This window comes from Daldinia childiae, assembly GCF_008694065.1.
Source record: "Daldinia childiae strain JS-1345 chromosome Unknown Scaffold3, whole genome shotgun sequence".
Taxonomy (NCBI): domain Eukaryota; kingdom Fungi; phylum Ascomycota; class Sordariomycetes; order Xylariales; family Hypoxylaceae; genus Daldinia; species Daldinia childiae.
This window is the reverse complement of record NW_022984644.1, coordinates 3,712,594-3,729,594: the sequence shown is the minus strand read 5'-3', so window position 1 is coordinate 3,729,594 and position 17,001 is coordinate 3,712,594. Positions and strand designations below refer to the sequence as shown.

General features: G+C 44.4%; 5 protein-coding genes across 5 annotated transcripts; 3 read left to right on the top strand and 2 right to left on the bottom strand.

Annotated features, from left to right (window-relative positions):
* Positions 1-269: 269 nt before the first annotated feature.
* Positions 270-1,869, top strand: GL218_03735 (Mannan endo-1,6-alpha-mannosidase DCW1; the record flags this gene model as incomplete). The annotated part of the gene is made up of 4 exons (XM_033580308.1): positions 270-357; positions 434-913; positions 997-1,235; positions 1,318-1,869. 4 exons carry the CDS (start codon positions 270-272, stop codon positions 1,867-1,869), a joined length of 1,359 nt encoding a protein of 452 aa, XP_033436267.1.
* Positions 1,870-4,441: 2,572 nt separating this feature from the next.
* On the top strand, positions 4,442-6,905 carry GL218_03734 (uncharacterized protein; the record flags this gene model as incomplete). Its single annotated transcript, XM_033580307.1, has 8 exons — positions 4,442-4,639; positions 4,696-4,719; positions 4,786-4,833; positions 4,885-4,937; positions 4,991-5,484; positions 5,534-5,611; positions 5,663-6,261; positions 6,342-6,905. The coding sequence occupies 8 exons, from the start codon at positions 4,442-4,444 to the stop codon at positions 6,903-6,905; spliced, it is 2,058 nt and encodes a 685-aa protein (XP_033436268.1).
* A 590-nt stretch (positions 6,906-7,495) lies between these two features.
* GL218_03733 (uncharacterized protein) lies at positions 7,496-8,252 on the bottom strand (the record flags this gene model as incomplete). Its single annotated transcript, XM_033580306.1, has 2 exons — positions 7,496-7,710; positions 7,778-8,252. The coding sequence occupies 2 exons, from the start codon at positions 8,250-8,252 to the stop codon at positions 7,496-7,498; spliced, it is 690 nt and encodes a 229-aa protein (XP_033436269.1).
* Positions 8,253-14,477: 6,225 nt separating this feature from the next.
* Positions 14,478-15,242, top strand: GL218_03732 (uncharacterized protein; the record flags this gene model as incomplete). Its single annotated transcript, XM_033580305.1, has 1 exon — positions 14,478-15,242. The coding sequence occupies one exon, from the start codon at positions 14,478-14,480 to the stop codon at positions 15,240-15,242; it is 765 nt and encodes a 254-aa protein (XP_033436270.1).
* Positions 15,243-15,792: 550 nt separating this feature from the next.
* GL218_03731 (uncharacterized protein) lies at positions 15,793-16,921 on the bottom strand (the record flags this gene model as incomplete). The annotated part of the gene is made up of 3 exons (XM_033580304.1): positions 15,793-15,938; positions 15,995-16,555; positions 16,633-16,921. 3 exons carry the CDS (start codon positions 16,919-16,921, stop codon positions 15,793-15,795), a joined length of 996 nt encoding a protein of 331 aa, XP_033436271.1.
* Between the last annotated feature and the right edge of the window lie 80 nt (positions 16,922-17,001).

Genomic DNA, 17,001 nt, shown 5'->3' with positions numbered 1-17,001 from the left:
CTAGGGCTAGCCTTAGGTAGACAGCCATGGTTATAAGCGCATAGGGGTAATTTCCGACTTTCAGCTAATATATATATATACCTAGGTCTCTAAGGCGCAGTACCATCAATAGAAAAGGATGGCCGCCTTTATTTTACATTGGTTATTATCACCGTAGTCCTGATCTAGCAATAGTTGGCATTCATTCGTTTAGAACAGTCATTTAGCTGTACCGTTAGTATCAGCCCTAGATATTTGTGCAATTTAGCAAATCTTGTAGCATCAAAAAAATGGCAAGGGTCGTGTTTAATCCATTAGCCTGGTTTCTGGCCGCCCATGGCGCGCTTGCGGGTTTGACAGTTGACGTCGAAAATACAGGTTAGTACCCCCGGCGAGAGGATGTTTTTCTTGAATAATTAGGAGGTACCTATTCACAGCTCACACGAGTCACCAGATTCTATCAAGGCGGCGGCAGCTCTCGTAGCGGAGGATCTCATGGGATTATATGATGGCGAAAAACCAGGTAATATTCCTGGCGTTTTGCCTGAGGTTGCCGATGGAAATATTGGTTGGTGGACAGGGGGTGTTCTCTGGGACACTCTACTGGACTATAAAGCTCGCTCGGGAGAGTCCAAGTACGACGAAACTATCTCGCGTGGTATTCAATGGCAGGTTGGGTCGAATGACAACTTCCTTCCTGCAAATTGGTCCGTGACAATCGCCAACTCGGATCAAGGCATATGGGCTCTGTCCGCTGTCACAGCTAACGAAACCGGCTTGCAATTAGAGAAAGACTCTCCCCAGTGGCTTACGCTGGCTAAGAACGTCTTCGACAACTTAAGTAGCGAGGATAGACGAGTCGAAGAAGGTGGCTGCGCTGGGGCCTTGAGGTGGCAGTTATATGCGATAAATGAGGGCTACAATTATATTGACTGTTGGTAATCCTGTCATATTAGCAGTTTTCTGCCGTATCCCCTATGATCTAGTATAGATTCCGCTCGCTAACTTTGATCCTAGCTTCTTCGAACATTGTATACTTGAATCTAGCTGCCCAATTGGCATATTTGACTGGCGAACAATCCTATGCGGATGCAGCCGCTTCTACATACGACATACTCACGCGTATCGGATTTATCACCAAAAATTTCAATGTCTACGATGGGGCACACGTGGATGACTGCAAGGATATTAACAAGGTGCAATTCTCATGGAATGCTGCGTATCTCTTGGAGGGCTCCGCGTTCATGTATAATCTTGTAAGTACCTACTTAGGTACCTTACCTATTCATTCATCTTTTTCCTAGGTATATGTTATCCTCAGACGCTAATCAAATATAGACCGGAAACGATACCTGGAAAACACGCGTGGATGGTCTTGTCGATCGAACTATCGAACTCTTCTTTCCGGATGGCGTCGCGACCGAGATCGCGTGCGAAGAGAAATCTTGTAACTCTGACATGCACTTCTTCAAGGGAATACTACACAGGGCGCTCGCGTCGACTATGCAAGTTGCGCCGCACACCGCTGGCAAGATTCAGCCTAGTCTCAAGTCAAGTGCTAAGGCGGCCGTGGCCGAGTGCACGGGGGGTAATAACGGTCGACTATGTGGATTCGTCTGGAGTACTGGCAAATTTGATGGCAATACAGGGGCAGCTCAGCAGATGAATGTATTAAGTGCCTTGGTAAGCATCCTGCCTGCGGGAGAGCAGGCCTCAGGGGGCAACAGCAGCGTTGGTAGCGGTAGCGGTAACGGTAGTGGAAGCGGAAGTGGAAATGAAGATTCACAGGAGAATACTTCCAGCGATGACACTCACGGTAATGCGGGAACGAAGGCTAGTGTAGGCCTCGCTCTCTTAGGATCAGTATTACTGGGAAGCCTCCTGTTGTAATATTGTAGTATACCTTTTTATTATGATTAATTAGATATTAGATAGCAGTATGTAGGTAGATAGGTACCTGTTAGATAGAACCTATGAAATATTCTATTCAGGCGCCCTTGGTTATCTAGCCCAGGCTTTGCTAATTCTGTTGATGATATTTTCAAGGACGAATGTGTCTGGGTTGGGTCGTCGAAAATTAACAAGCTAGCAGTATATTTCCCGCGACTATTCATTGTCCTTCTTTGAATACCTTGGAGAATATTATGAACACCCCGCAGCCTTTACAGGCTTGTCCTTCATCGTAGACGCAGCCGATAGAGTCCGACCTCGTTTTGCAGCCGCATGTTAAGTTTACCGTAGTCTCACGACACATGTTAAGCGTTGTATACGCCAATAGCAATATAAGAGAGATAGATTATCTTTTCTTGAGATGATACCTGGAACCTTCTAATACAAACGAAGCTGACTTAGTAATTTCAGTATACCTTTTTATGTGTATCTAGAGCTATAAATAATTTCATTACTTTGAAGATTATTTCGGAAACGGAGTTGGAAAGAGCATGATACAAAGACATTTTAGTTATGCACTCAGGGGCTCTCACGCATGGCCTTGCATAATAAAAAGCATGCCCAAATAATAGTATTCAAAGCAAATTATTAGAAATACTAGTTATATTTATATTAGCTGTGTTTTACTTGTTTAGGATATGATTGTCTTTATTTCTTTTATGAGATGTTTTAGATATTGACCTAGGTATCCGACTGCTGATGCTATTATTAGGAGGTAACTATAACCCAAGCAAGCGAGAGATCTGCAATTTAAGTCTGCTTCTCATTGTCTTTAGATATTTCAAGTCCATGTCCTTTATATCCTAATCCCTACAGTCTATAGAGTTTGTAACTGCATGTTAATGAAACCGAGAGTGAAATTGACTTTACGCTTCGTCAACTTTGTGACTAAGTGGCTTGGTATTCCGGACAGTACAAAGCGAAAATGTTCTTTGTGGAAAGGTTTTGGATCATACATACACGCCGGAACAGACCCTTCTTCTTTCTCAAGACGTTAACTGATATATTTATAACTATCATCAGTAGACACCTTTTACAAATTCAGTCCAAGTAATAAAGGAAGACCGAGTACGAGTCAACATCAACTTACTCTAAAGAGTCCAAGTAAAATCACCATTGCCACTTAAATAAACTAAAGTCAATATGTGCAAGAGTCACGACCTTTTCTATATGTGCGGATGCCGGTTCGTTGAAGAGAGCACCGGCGAATGGAAGTACGAAATCGAGCTATGCGACAGAGCTAAGAAACGACAGAAACCCTGCGCGAAACTCGAAGTAGCGCTGCCGATCTTTGCCAAAGACACATACTGCGATGATCCGCACTGCCCAGCTTATGATTGAGCTGGCAGGCCAATAAGATAGAGATGTCGCAGAATTCGGCACGTCCGTCAGTCTTTTTAGTGGTATGCATCTTGATACGATATCACTTCGAATCCGTATGGCCGATTCTCAAGCGCTGGTTGAAGAACTGTCATTGGTTACCCTCTGCGTTGGATGCCTCCTCTCTTGCCATCAAACAATGGAAGTCTGTCATGAATTCATATCCAAGAAACCATGGATTCGTATAGATGGTTATTGGTAGATAATGAAGTTGCGTCGTTACCTAGATTAAATTGACAAATCCCGTACTACACATATAGATGAATATATTCCTAAGAACATGAGAGTACCATGGAGACATGCAAGTCCCTAATGTCTTACACCGCCAATCAAAGTACCTAGACTGAGCTCACCTCGGTTGCACGAGGCACATCGGCTTGCATCAGCAGACAAGGGGATTTTCGTGGGATCAAACGCCAGCCTATAGATGATGTCTTTTTACCTTTTTTTTCATACCCAAATACATGGTTATATTGCCTAAAGAAGTCTTGATGCTGCGTACACAACCTGCGGGTTCGAGTTGATAGGTCAGTTCACGCTAGCCAATGTTAGAATTGGCCAACCGGTGGCGCCAGCTATCACCACGGAAACGTGTAGCCCCTGTCATGAAAACATGCGTGGACGTGGGTTTAGCCAAGCTTTGCCGAGCCTAACTATCAGCCCTATATGCCAGCTATGATAATCTTGCTATGTACTCCCTCCTTCGTGCTAGTGTATGGCTGTTGGAGCGCATATCTTAGTTGCGTTAAGGTATAATGTAATATTGTAGGTAGCTATGCATAGGTTCTGATGAGCCGTGTGAAGAATTTCCTTTTATGAGGCTCCTGGTCTTTACTGAAGGATAAGGACGACAACGCAGCATAATACCTACAAGGGATATGTTGAAAAAAAATGGATACTCAACTCAGATGGGGCGAGACGCAGGCGGAACACTGCCCCATAGGCTGGGCACCAGCGCAGAGCTGGGTCGTTGGCCTGAACATATAACTTGCGGAGAGCCGCCGTTCTTGGCTTTGACTTGGTTTGTGCATCCACAGCATTCCTATCTTCTGCGATCGTGGGAGAGGATCGTCGACTACCTAGCTAAGTAGGATCTAAAAAAAAAGAAAAAAAGACTTCCTGCGAGTTCGAGATGTCCCATCACGATCTCGACTATGCCGGCCGACGGCTGCAGTTAGTGGGCTCCCGAGTGGTGGAGGCCGAGGACTCCGGCCACCGAGTTATTCCTATGCAGCATCATCACCATCACCATTCTCATTCTCGCTCTTACGATGACACGGAAGAGTCAAGTCCTGAAAAGGGGAGGCATCATACACCGAAGTTCCTTAAGGTGAGCTTTCTTGGCCCATACGTCTTTTCTGCTTGAACAGGACTAACATACATTAGACTCACTCGGCTACAAATTTCGAGGTTCGCCTAGGCCCGTGCTCTTACTTGGTACCTACCTAAGTTTTCTATTATTGACGTTTGACCTAGCTATTCTACGACTTGTGGTTTGTAGCCAATCTAAATGTCTTTACTAGCGTGAGTTTTCCTACATCTCAGACCACATTGCCGTATTGATCATTGGCATAGAAACATGACATCTCAGATATATCGAAGTTCTCGTCTTTTATCGGATACATCGTGTAAGTTAGCTTGGTAGTTCATGCGTTGGAACGTCGTCTCACACAATATTTAGTCTCCTATGGACAACATGGCTATTAACTACCCTCTACGACGTACGGTTTACGGCCGATAGTGTGTGGGAACGCTGTTGCAAGGCCATTCATTTAGGGGTCATGATAGGATTTGCCGAGATTGGTGCCGCCTTCGACCCAAACGACCAGATAGTATCGGTATTTAGGGCGATGTCGCTATTCCTTGCCGTTTCTCGTTTCGTACTTGCTTTACAGTACGGGATGGTCACATTCCAGATTCGCAAGTATGCCCACGGCAAACGTGCTATGTTCATCACCGCCGTTCTCCATTTCATCGCCGCCGCGATATACTTCGGTGTCTCGTTTAGGTATAACTTAGGCAAGACGAGTCGGGTCTTTCTCGTCTGGTATATTGGTGGTGGTGTCGAGATGGCTCTACACCTACGTATCTCCCAGCTGTCCCATGTTCTAACATTCCTTGGTACACATCTGGGTGAGCGCTTAAATCTCCTCACCCTAGTTATTCTTGGAGAAGGTATGCTTATCGGCCCCTAACCGAAGAACGACGCTAACGCATATGACAGGTTGTATAATTCTAGCCAAAAGTATCACTCTCTTGGTGAAAGATACTTACCTCAAAGAATCCAGTTACTCGATGTGGAGTACGTATTATTGCCCTACTTAGGTTCTTTTTCCATCGCTAACATGCCAAGGTTCGACTCTCATCGGTCTCGTTACCGCCGGTACTGCATTGATATACATCATTTTCCAGCTCTACTTCGACTGGATGCATGACGAGCATTCAATGTCCAGACGGCATCAGGTATTATGGACAGCGGTACATTTACCCTTCCATATCGCCCTTACTCTTCTCGTTGAAGGCGCAAACCAGTTTATTGTCTGGGCCCGTATCCTCGAAACCTCCAACGCAGCTCTCTCAAAGGTGGTCAATCTTCAGATCCAGTTCGTAGACATGACGTCCGAAGAGGTTTCCGAAAAGCTTGCGAGCGTGATTCAACCGTTCCTTGAGAAATATCAACCCGCCGACGTCCTTGAAACGATGGATTCCGTGAATGAGACTCTGGAGCATATTGCTGATATGCCTGACTCATTCTGGAAAGAAGATTCCCACCCAGATAATTCGACGCTGGTTCATTACCAAAACGATCTGATAGACTTGATGAACACGATGCTCAATGCTGTCTACAATGCTTTTGAAATCGATCCGCCTGAAGGGGAAGGGGATGGCCCCAAGCCCGAATATTGGCAGTCTGAAGCAGCAGTAGCAGTCGCCAAAAGGTTTAGATTAGTTGTAAGTTGTTTTCTATCTTACCTATCTTACCTATCTTACCCCCTTTTCCATATTAAGGCAGCTGACGTGATGAATTTCAGTATATTTATGCTTTTGCATGTGCTGGCATTGTCTTGCTTATTTTGACTATTATGCACATCATCTCTAAACGAAGAGGATGGACACCCTTCAATATTCTCAGGACTGCCGTCTGCATTTCAATTTCCATCGTCCTAGCACTTCTTACTCTAGTAGTAGCCAACCAAGATGCTGTATTCAGAGGCGACAGGCGCACGGCATTCTACGGAAGCTCTTGGATGTTACCAACGATTACAATCAGTTATTTCGTTGTGCTTGTCCTAACGCATCTGCCACATCCATCCGGATTCTGGATGGGAAGCTTTAGAAAAGGGACATATAAGGCAGTTGACGTGCCAAGGGGTCCTAAAGGGGTTCAGACTCCACCGCCTCTGCGGAACAACCATCACCTTATGGACTATGAAGATGGACGAGTCGAATCCTCGTCGGGCGAATACGATGTAATAACTCCACCTCTTCCACGATACGAAGAACACAGAGCAAGGGAGGCACGAAGACAAAGACGTAGTCAAGACAGGCGAAGCCATGATGCAAACTCTCGTGGGCAGCGACGCGGATATGAATAGGGCAGTTCATGAAGCTGCGGATAATGATTGGTTATGCATAAGTTAAGCGTTGACGATTGTATATGGCGTATGTGGCTAATAAGTAAATTGTCTCGATTCGAAGAATCTTAGCAAGTGGATAGGAGTTTTGGTTCCCTACGGTGTTCTTTGGATAACAAGTCTTTGACATGGCGTTATGGATTTAAAAGGCTGCGCCAAGTTGGATTGCAGTAGGATTATTTTACCATATACTATGGCCAATCTCTACGCTGTATATATCGAAACACGATAGGTGCTACGACAACGTAAATAGGAGGCGAATATTAGCCTTTCAATACACACTAAGACAACTCATATTCATTTAAGTTATTGCTGTGAGGATGCGACCAAGAAGTGAAAAGATAGTTTTGTGTAAGTACAAAAATCTATGAACTTAGCTAGAACCTTTTCATCCCGGATGTCTCACTGAGCCAGAGATCCAGGGGTCGCCTCTTCCTAGACTATGCCGGGTAAAAATAGACCTTCTCAACGCTAGCAACCCTAAGATATATCAGCTAATGAAGTGAAAGACCGTTGAAGCTGAAAATATTGCTCAAAGTACCGACAACCGATTACGAATTTCTCTTCCCGACGTATACCGCAATGAGAAGACCCCCAGAATAAGGGGCTGTTGTCATCTTAAATCCGTTGGCAGGGTCTTCTAGGTAGCTAATCAAGTCCTTGTATCCATCCGCCGCTATGATAGTGTTGTCAGCAACGACCATCGCGCCAACCTTTAATCGTGGGTGCACAAGGACCAAGGTTGGTAGCGCTAGGGGAGTCCAGACTTCTTCATATTAGCTCATCTCATCATAAAACAGGTAATTCCACGTTAAAGTGATGAGGGAACGCACTGTCTAGCAGTAGGAAGTCAATTTGCTCAGGCAAATCCGTCTTGAGAGTTTCACGAAGATCGCCCTGTCTTAGTTCAATCCACCTATCGATCTCGCCTCCAGCGGCATCCCAATGCTCTCGGGCTTTATCTGCCTTAACAGGCTCGTTCTCCGTTGCGATGACCTTTCCATCAGAGCCCTGTAGTCCGGCATTCTGGCCTACAGCCAACGCGAGATATATGGTGCTCAAGCCAAAAGATGTCCCGGCTTCAACAACGAAGCGCGCCTGGGTAGATCGCAGAAGAAGGTAGACTAATGCGCACTTGTCGGGATCAAGAGCTACAAACTTGTCTAAAGCTCCTGTTGTCGGCCCATTCCCACCTAAAAATGGGGTTTCGGAAAGGGCCTGTGTATGTAAGTCGCGAAGAACCTGGAGGACTTGAGGGCTGGCCTCTATAGAGGCTAGCGCTGTATCGATCTCGGGGAAGTCGGGCATGGTGGATAATGAATTGGTTCTGCTTAAGCATGTAATACCTCGAGGAGACTCTTGGGATGTTTGCCCCTTTTATATTCATACTTGGTTCATTTATTAATGTTGCAGGTGGGGATCTTCAAGATCGAGCACTAGAGTTTCGGTAATAAACCTCGGCAGACTATGGGGATTGAGTGAGTCATATTAGCTTTCCTGTCTCGGCCTTCAACAGTATTATATAGTTTCATTGCATATGATTCTCTGGTATTCATTGCCAATCAACTACTCCAACTCCGAGGAGATACAAGATCGTGAGAAGCAACATGTAAGCTACGTCGTGTAATATTACGGATTCCTTCCGATGGCGGCCCAATATTTCGATCTAATACATAATGAGCATATATTGGTTACAAGTCATGGCTATTTTACAGGGATGAAATAGTGGTTTTGGTTCTAACGAAACATACCATTGGCTCAGCGGTTTCATAACTTGGTATACTTGCAATTACTAGCTGCTTAAAGGTACCTTATTTACCAGGTAAGTAAATATGAATGGACCCCTTTTATCATATTAAGTCTTGCTAGTTATCTTGTCAGCGTACCTTGGGTTCCATGTAAGGCACAGTACTTGAACTCGTATTAAAATGAAGTTAATACTGGATATATTTTCCAGACATAATAGCTTATAAGAATAACTTAATTCGACAGCTCCTTATTCTTTTTATATGAGTTTCAACGCGAACGACTTTGCTTTAAAATAAATATTTTATATAATTTACATCGTATTGAACACATTAACTATCTAACTAGTATAATCATTATGACACGCTACAACTTCAACATCCTACGCCCTTACTAATACCAAGTAGCCCTAGAACGCCGATTAAAATATCGTGATAGGTTAGGATACTTATACCTAGATTGCCGGATATTATAACCAAAATTGCGGGTAGAAATAGATTCTTCACATCTTGGTTTTCTAGGACATATTTGGTAAGGGCTCCACTCATGGATGAGATAGTCCTCAAATGCTGGGTTAAGGTATTCAGCTTCTTCATCTACCACAGGTACATACTTAGCATCATTTTCCAGTATGGTCTCTATATGATCAGGTGGCTTATAGTCGGCGTCATCGTTTCCTAAATCGTCGATTTCCCACCCTTCACTTCGCATAGTTAATTTCTTAAAGAGTTCGTAGTCTGCATCTGCCCGGCGGAAATATTCATCAATCGAAGATTCTTCGGTCCACTCGAAAAGCTCAAGGACCCTATCGTCACCGTCAGTGAGATGTCCATTGCAACGTCTCTGGAACCCAGTCGTAAATGTTGTCGGGAACCCTCTCTCATCCACAAGTACATTTGCATGACCGTGGAGGAGACATACATCCTCGCTCGTACCCAGCCTTAGAGTCATGTGTGGATCAGCCTCCACAACAAGATAATCAGTTGGATTTCCAGCATCGTCCCACTTCGTTGGCACCCTTTCGCCATTATCATAAACGTACTTACTAGTGTGAACTGGACAAATTATCCACACAACTGTACATCCGGACCTCACAGCTACTGTCTTTGCTATATCGGTATTAGCATCGATCGCACGGTATAGGTCTGCTTCGTCCTCAAACTCGGGGACTGTCAGTTCTTGTCGTTGTTTTTTTGTCAAGCGAGCAGCCCAAATCACCATGGGATTATCGAGTGTTCCTTCGCCATCTCTGGGGTAGTTTTTAAGGTCATCTGGCTTTATCCGTAATTTCGGTCTGCCTCCTCGTGGAAGATCCATACCAGGTTCCCACTTTCGTCCTTTGGCTTTGTCGAACAACATTTTGAGTTTTTTATCTCGTTATAATATACTTATTATGGATTATAAAACTTGTTATCTAACACAGTACTTTATATAAGATCATATTCATCATATATATACCAATGTAAATAAAGACGGCAGTGGAGAATAAGGGCTGCCATTAATAGTATGGGTTAGTTGTTATTTGGGACCATCTGTAACAATTGAGTAAGGAGTTCATTGTCTACTTGTCTTGTGGTCTCATTGTGAAAAAGTTGTACTCAATGATAGAGTTTCAATATGTCTACAAAAAGCACGTCCAAGTAGTTCCTTCGGCTTACAAAAGCCGGGTTTCAAATTTCTCTTGACTTAAGTACAATTAATTCAATAGCTGTATCATTTCTACCTTAGGTGTCTACTAGGTATGGCATTGATGATACGGACTTAGTTGATAATGATTAAATACGGCCCAACACTGTACATGAATCCAGTTGAACATATTATTTTTTTTTTGGCGATTTAAGAGGTAACTAAGCTCTCGAAGGGGAGTTTTTTTTTTTGGAACAAATTTAGCTTTGAACAAATTATGCATAAAACAAAGACTCATGTTTAACATGTTTAATGGAACTAGGAATCTTTTCCAAGACCGGGCACTATGCGGACAAAGAACTAATTTATCCTAAGCCGACGGTCGGGCTCCAATAAACGTATCTAGAAAACTATCTCGCACCCAAACTTACAGAACCATCATCTACGCCGTTGTCCTTGTAATAAGAAATCGGTTCTTATATACCAACTACGCACAGTAATATTATTAAATAATTTAATCTATTCGTGTTTGCTTCTAGGAAGAATACTCCTACCCGACACTACCCCAAGACATCGTGAACAAAGGAAGGTTCAATTTATGTATACCCGTAACCTCAAGCAGCTGATTTGATCATTTTTAATTGTTATTTTGGTATTATTAGGTCGCATCGTATTATTTATTACTTATCTTCAGGCACTATGAAGCCCTTTCAGCGTTTATACCAACCTGCCGTGGAAGACACTGGGGAAATAGAAGACAGAGAGAGGTACCGGCCTGGTGGATATCACCCAATTCATTTCAATGATAACCTGGGACCTAACGAACGATTTAATGTCATCCATAAACTGGGGTGGGGCGTGAGCTCTACTGTGTGGCTATGTTTCGATAAAGAGTCCGGGTACTACAGATCAGTCAAGGTTATGACTGCAGATGAATCAGCAGAAGACTGTTCAGAACTTCTCATAATGAAAACCTTGGGTGACATTAGCCACCGGGAACTCGAAGATAATCATATCATTATACCGCATGAATACTTCTGGATTGAGGGGCCCAATGGTCGCCATCTTTGTCTAATTTCGGACCTCCTTGGCCCAAGCTTATTTAGGAATTCACCTCTCGGCACCGGACTTCACACCCCTGAGATTTTAACAAGTTTAACGTACCAGGTCAGTAAGGGGCTACAGTATCTTCATAAGAAAGGAATTTGCCACGCAGGTAAGTACCCAATCTCTAAGAACTAGCGTATAAGAAATAAAATTAAAAATTAATGTGATAAGACCTAAGGCCAAGCAACATACTTATGCAGTTACATCAGTATAGTTTGATGGAATTACCAGAAACTCGGCTCTATAGGTACCTTGGGCCCCGAGGATGCGAGACTCTTTATCCACGGAATGGGACGACTCCTTCGCATCATGGACCTAGGTACTTAGCACTACCTGCTTCGTTGGACAAATTAGAAACGAAATGTCGAACCGGCCAGGTAGCTCTTGTCGACTTCTCCCATAGTTTTCATAGCTCGAGTCTCAAAAGACCCTCTCGATGGCATAGGCAGTATGCAGGACCAGAACTCTTGTTTACAAAAACCCCAAGCGGATTTCCCCAAGATATTTGGGGTTTGGCTTGTACTATTTACGAGGTTAAACTTCAAACACAGCTCTTTAGTGAATATGAGGACTACAGTTCCCTGATACGCCAGATGGAATCGTGGTTTGGGCCTTTGCCTGTGGAATATCGAAAGACTGCAAGCACCGATTTAGAGAGAGATAGAAAGCGGAACCTGATATCATCTAATGGAAAGCAGCCCTCGAGCAACACAACATCAATATACGAGGATAAACTATCTGATCCAGATCAGCCGCTTTCATTATCCCCAGATGAATACAAGAAAGCAAGATATTTATTTACGCAGGGAACTACCTGGTCAAATCCATTACAAGCAGTATTAGGCGAAGAGCAAATATGCTATATCTATGAAAGAAACGATGCAGAGTATATCTCATCAAACAGCACGGACACTGATTTTAGTAGTTCAGACGCCGTGGGTCAGAATTGGTCTTCGGGAGACGAATGCTCTCATGTGGACATCAATGTTCAATTAGAAGTTGATTTCGAAGGTATCGAGAACCAAGAAATAGTTTCAGAACATTCAGATGAAGGGAGCGAAGAGTCAAATTCGCCGTCATTACCGATACCTGATATCCCTGTGGATCTAATAGAGCAACCTCAAGACGAGCAAAACCTCCCTGAAAAGTTACCGCTGGCTGAAACGAAAGAAGCGTCCCAAGATCTACAGTCTCACGAAAATGATAATAATCAAACTAAGACTCCATCGAGTCCTAAGGAGTCCTTAGGGAAGAAAAATACTAGCGAATACAGGGAGGAAAGAGAAGCGAAGCGCCAGCGCACCAACGAAAACTCGACAGAAAAGGGGGGCGAATTAGTGAAGCGGGTAGTTCGCATGCCTAGAGAAGAAGTATTACTCCTGTCTGACCTTTTATTGCGCATGTTTAAACACGATCCGAAGGAGCGTATTGATATCGACACTGTCGTCAATCATGAGTATTGGGGCGATAGAAGAAACCACCGGCCTATCAACAATGAAGACCTTGGTGAAGAAATCCCCGATCCTATATCCTCAAGGACTCGCAGCCGGGTCTCAAAGCCTCAACAACAAGCGGAGCCCAGTTCTCCTTAGACTATTAAGTTGTTTAGCTACCACTAGGCCAGCTTGCTAAATCATTTCTATATTTCATTAACAAATGGTTTGGGGAAAGCCATAGTATTGAAGAGAGTGAGTATCGCTGCTCTTGGGTATGGAATCTTTGTTGGGATTGACTGTCGGCTTAAGTGGAGCGGAAGTAGAAAAGCAATAATTAGAATAGTTATGAGATAAAATTTTCAAAGAATTAAGACGTGAATACCGCCATGAAAGGGAAAATAATTATAATAGAATTATGATGACAAGAGTGTATTTCTCAAGTATTGTTTCCCAACAGGGGACCCCAGCCCAGGAAACGTACGCTATTCGGCGTAGAAATACCGTAACACCGTAGGTAGTCGTATTTCCGAACGTTCGGGACCAACTAACTTTTTAATGTTTACCAGCCCGGTGGCACAGACAAATATCGTATCTATTTGTGTAGCATATTCGTACTACACTGTCATACGAGACTATTGGTCTATCACAAATCATTTTTTAAGACATTCACTAAGTGAGCCATCGTGTTACACTACGAACAACTCTTAAGTACGCCCTGGTAGCCACCCCAGCCACGTTTTCCGAGAGTTCTACGTCGAGGATTCGGGTAAAGGTTAAAATATAGGTTGTATTATTTTGAAGACTCTCTAGTTGTCGCTGTATATGGTTTCTGAGAAAACAGCTTACTAAAAGTCCTAGATCGCAACGTGATATCAAGCTAAACTTCACCTAACAAGTCCTGGCTATCGGCATACCAAGTCAGCCTATGGAGGCGCGTTTGCGAAGGATACGAGAAGAGGACGTTATTGAATATCAAGTCCAAAAAAATATTTACGGTGACGGCTAACAACAGGTCACACGTGGTGAATTTATTAATAGACTATGCCAAGAATAATGGACTTGGCGTTTGCAGCCACGTCGACGGGCCAACTGCAAGCCCAGCTGAGGGGATATATCCGCACAGCCACGTAGAATCCGGGGCCTACGTTCAAGTCCCACTGGGCATCGTTATCGTGACCACTAAGAAGAATCCGTTGGTAAGAGGTAATCTTAGCCCCATCTCTCTAGTATCTCTACTAATCTTATTGTCTCCTCTCGACCCCATCATCAGGTTATGATGTGCAAGCTCGCACCAACCTGCGCTCAGCCGTGCTTTGCGGTCAGCAGCCAAGACCCGACTATGGCTCCTTCGGCAACCCAGCCTTGTAGAAGTTTATTTGCTGCGGGGACCAACATGACGAGGCTTGTCGATCTCGTAGATATAAATCTCTGATCGGTTGTCACTTTAATTAAGATGACTTACCATCACCATCTCCCACACATTCTACATCTTTAATAATCTATTCACCATCGACCTTACTCATAATCTCGTCACCCCCTCTCGGAAGCTCATTACTGCTTATAAAACCTACCTTTCAAGCTCTAATTTAGCTCCTTTTAATTCATAATAATATCAAAGATGTCGTCATTTGCCAAGACTGCCGCTTCTTTGGCCTGCCTCGCAGCGGTCACGATGGCGACTCCCCTCATGAAGCGAGGTGAATGGGACTGCCCCACGGGCAAGGTCTTCTACTCATGCTCGAATGGATACCGCGGGTGCTTCGAAAAGGACCCATGCGCTCTTCCCCCAGTTGCCACTACTTCTCTCGCCTCTCCTAGCACTACCACCACGTCCATTGCCAGCTCCAGCACTTCTTTCGGCGCTGCTGCTTGCCCGAACGGCACCAAGGGTAGCGTCTGGCAACCGTCTATGTACAACCTATTCCCGGAAGACCCTGACCATTCTGAACCATCCGTTTCTTTCATAAACGTCTCCACCCGGGAGAACAAGCCACCCGTGGAACAGGCGATGGTCTTCCGGGGCATCCCGTCCGAGGCCAAGACATGCAATATCAACTGGGACCAAGCCGACGAGTCGGAGCGCAACTTCACCGTCGAAGACAGCGGCTACGTCTCCGTCCTACAGTTGAACGGCTTCCCTTACGGCGAGCCCGTCTCTTCATCCAGCGTAGCCGCCTTCGAGCCGGCGGGTGCCAAGCCTGTGCACGGCGACTTCACATACTGGGACAAGCAGTCCAAGACCGCCTGGCCTCACTTCATCGGCCCCGTCAACTGCAGCTCGGAAATCTACATCCGAATCGCCCTCGACACCCTCTCGGGCTTCGGCCACGTCTTTATGGACCAGGACAAGAAGAACGGGTTCCACATCGACTACACGTGCTAAATGAAAAGAAAGGAAATAGGGGGTATTTTTATTACATCGGTACGGATTCGGAAAACTCACTCATTTATGATCATGCATTAGCGTTGGCGTTTTATGATGGCATTTACATATGAATCACGCTCCTTTACGAGGATTTAGAGGGATTGCATTTATTTTTAATTCTATAATTAGTTAATATTACACGTAAATAATTTTATATTTATATCATCTTTTTTCGTATGACTGCTTTACATGTATGATCCCTAGTGTCTTGATACGCTTGACGGTAGAGATGGTAATCTCGAGAAAATTGAACTCGAGTCAGCCTTTGTTGATATTATTGGGCCATGGTTTTTCACGGTTGCTAAATTGAAACATTCTATGAACGAGATAAGTACCGTTGCCACAAACTCTATGTATGTCAGTACATCATTAAGTCCTCTGTAATATTTGAATAGGGATTGAAAATGCTTTGTTAATGGATATATCTTCGTTGCTTTACGTTGTCTATGTTCGTGACCATATTCCATGCGTGTATCATAATAGTACAATCTAATTATGTGCTTATGCCTCATGAGTCCAACGGCTTTTCACCCTCTTGTTTGCTCCGCCGTAAATCATCTAGCCAACGTTTCTTTTCGACTCTCAGACTCCTACGCGTCCATATTATCGTGATGAACGTCCAAATAATGGTAAAACCTAGTGGTGCTCCCCAACCTATGAACTTCATGTTAGTAAGGGGTTACGAGGAATTAGAGGACATCGTAATTTACCTATGCCGTACGCTATTTCCTGGGGGATAGTCCACACGACCACCAAAGAACCGACTCCGACAATCATGGAGCCAACACCCCAGAACCAGTTCAGGCCCCTAATCAACGTCCTGAAATGTTTACTGACTTTATATCTATTCAGTATCCTCTGTCTATACGTCTTCCCTGCGCCGCCATCAACGGCTACGACATCTTCTATGAATGTCAATAGCACAGGTGGTATCGGCGCTCCCTTCGGGGTCGAGCTGACCTTGCACGTGGTGGGCATATTCATGACTTCCATCCAACCTGTAGCGAGGGCGAGAGAGCCCACCTCGATGAAGAATAAGGGTAGAGGCATAGCCAACGGGCGGACTAACGGCTCATGTGGAATGGATGCGCCGATTAGAATTCCCGTCATGACTGTATAGCCTATAGATAGTGTCGTATGTGTGAAGTCAAAGCGCCAGCGCTTGCCGTCTAGTGGCCGGTACGTATCATCTTTTAGAATCAATCGCCATGAACGATGAGCGAACTCGAGACCCGAGACGATGCCAAAGAATGAAGTAATAATTGCGAAAACTGATTCAACGTGTAAGCTCGTGATTATGTCCCGCTCATAGAAGAACTATATTGAGATAAGGGAAATAAATACTTACGAATGCCATGTCTCAGGGTCGTATAATACCATAGCGGATAGAACAGAATAATCGGCAATATGCTTCCTTCGAGAACCAAAAGTCCTCCAACTAAGAAAAGCTTCTTCTTGTGCTCTAAGATCTGATAGTTTAGTCGTGGTAGGCCGGGTAGCTCCTCGCTTGGATCCTTGCTTGCGGTCGCAGATGAAGCGGATGAATCCGGAGGTTCGTCCGGACCGGACAATGCTGGAGGCGGGTCTAAATCAGCGTTCCCGTTTTCCAAGTCATTGCTAGCCATATCGCGACTCATCAGTTACTGAAATCTGGAGAAACGATGATAAAAGGTTGTCGTTAGGTTATTAGGTTATTATGTTATTATGTCTGTAGTCG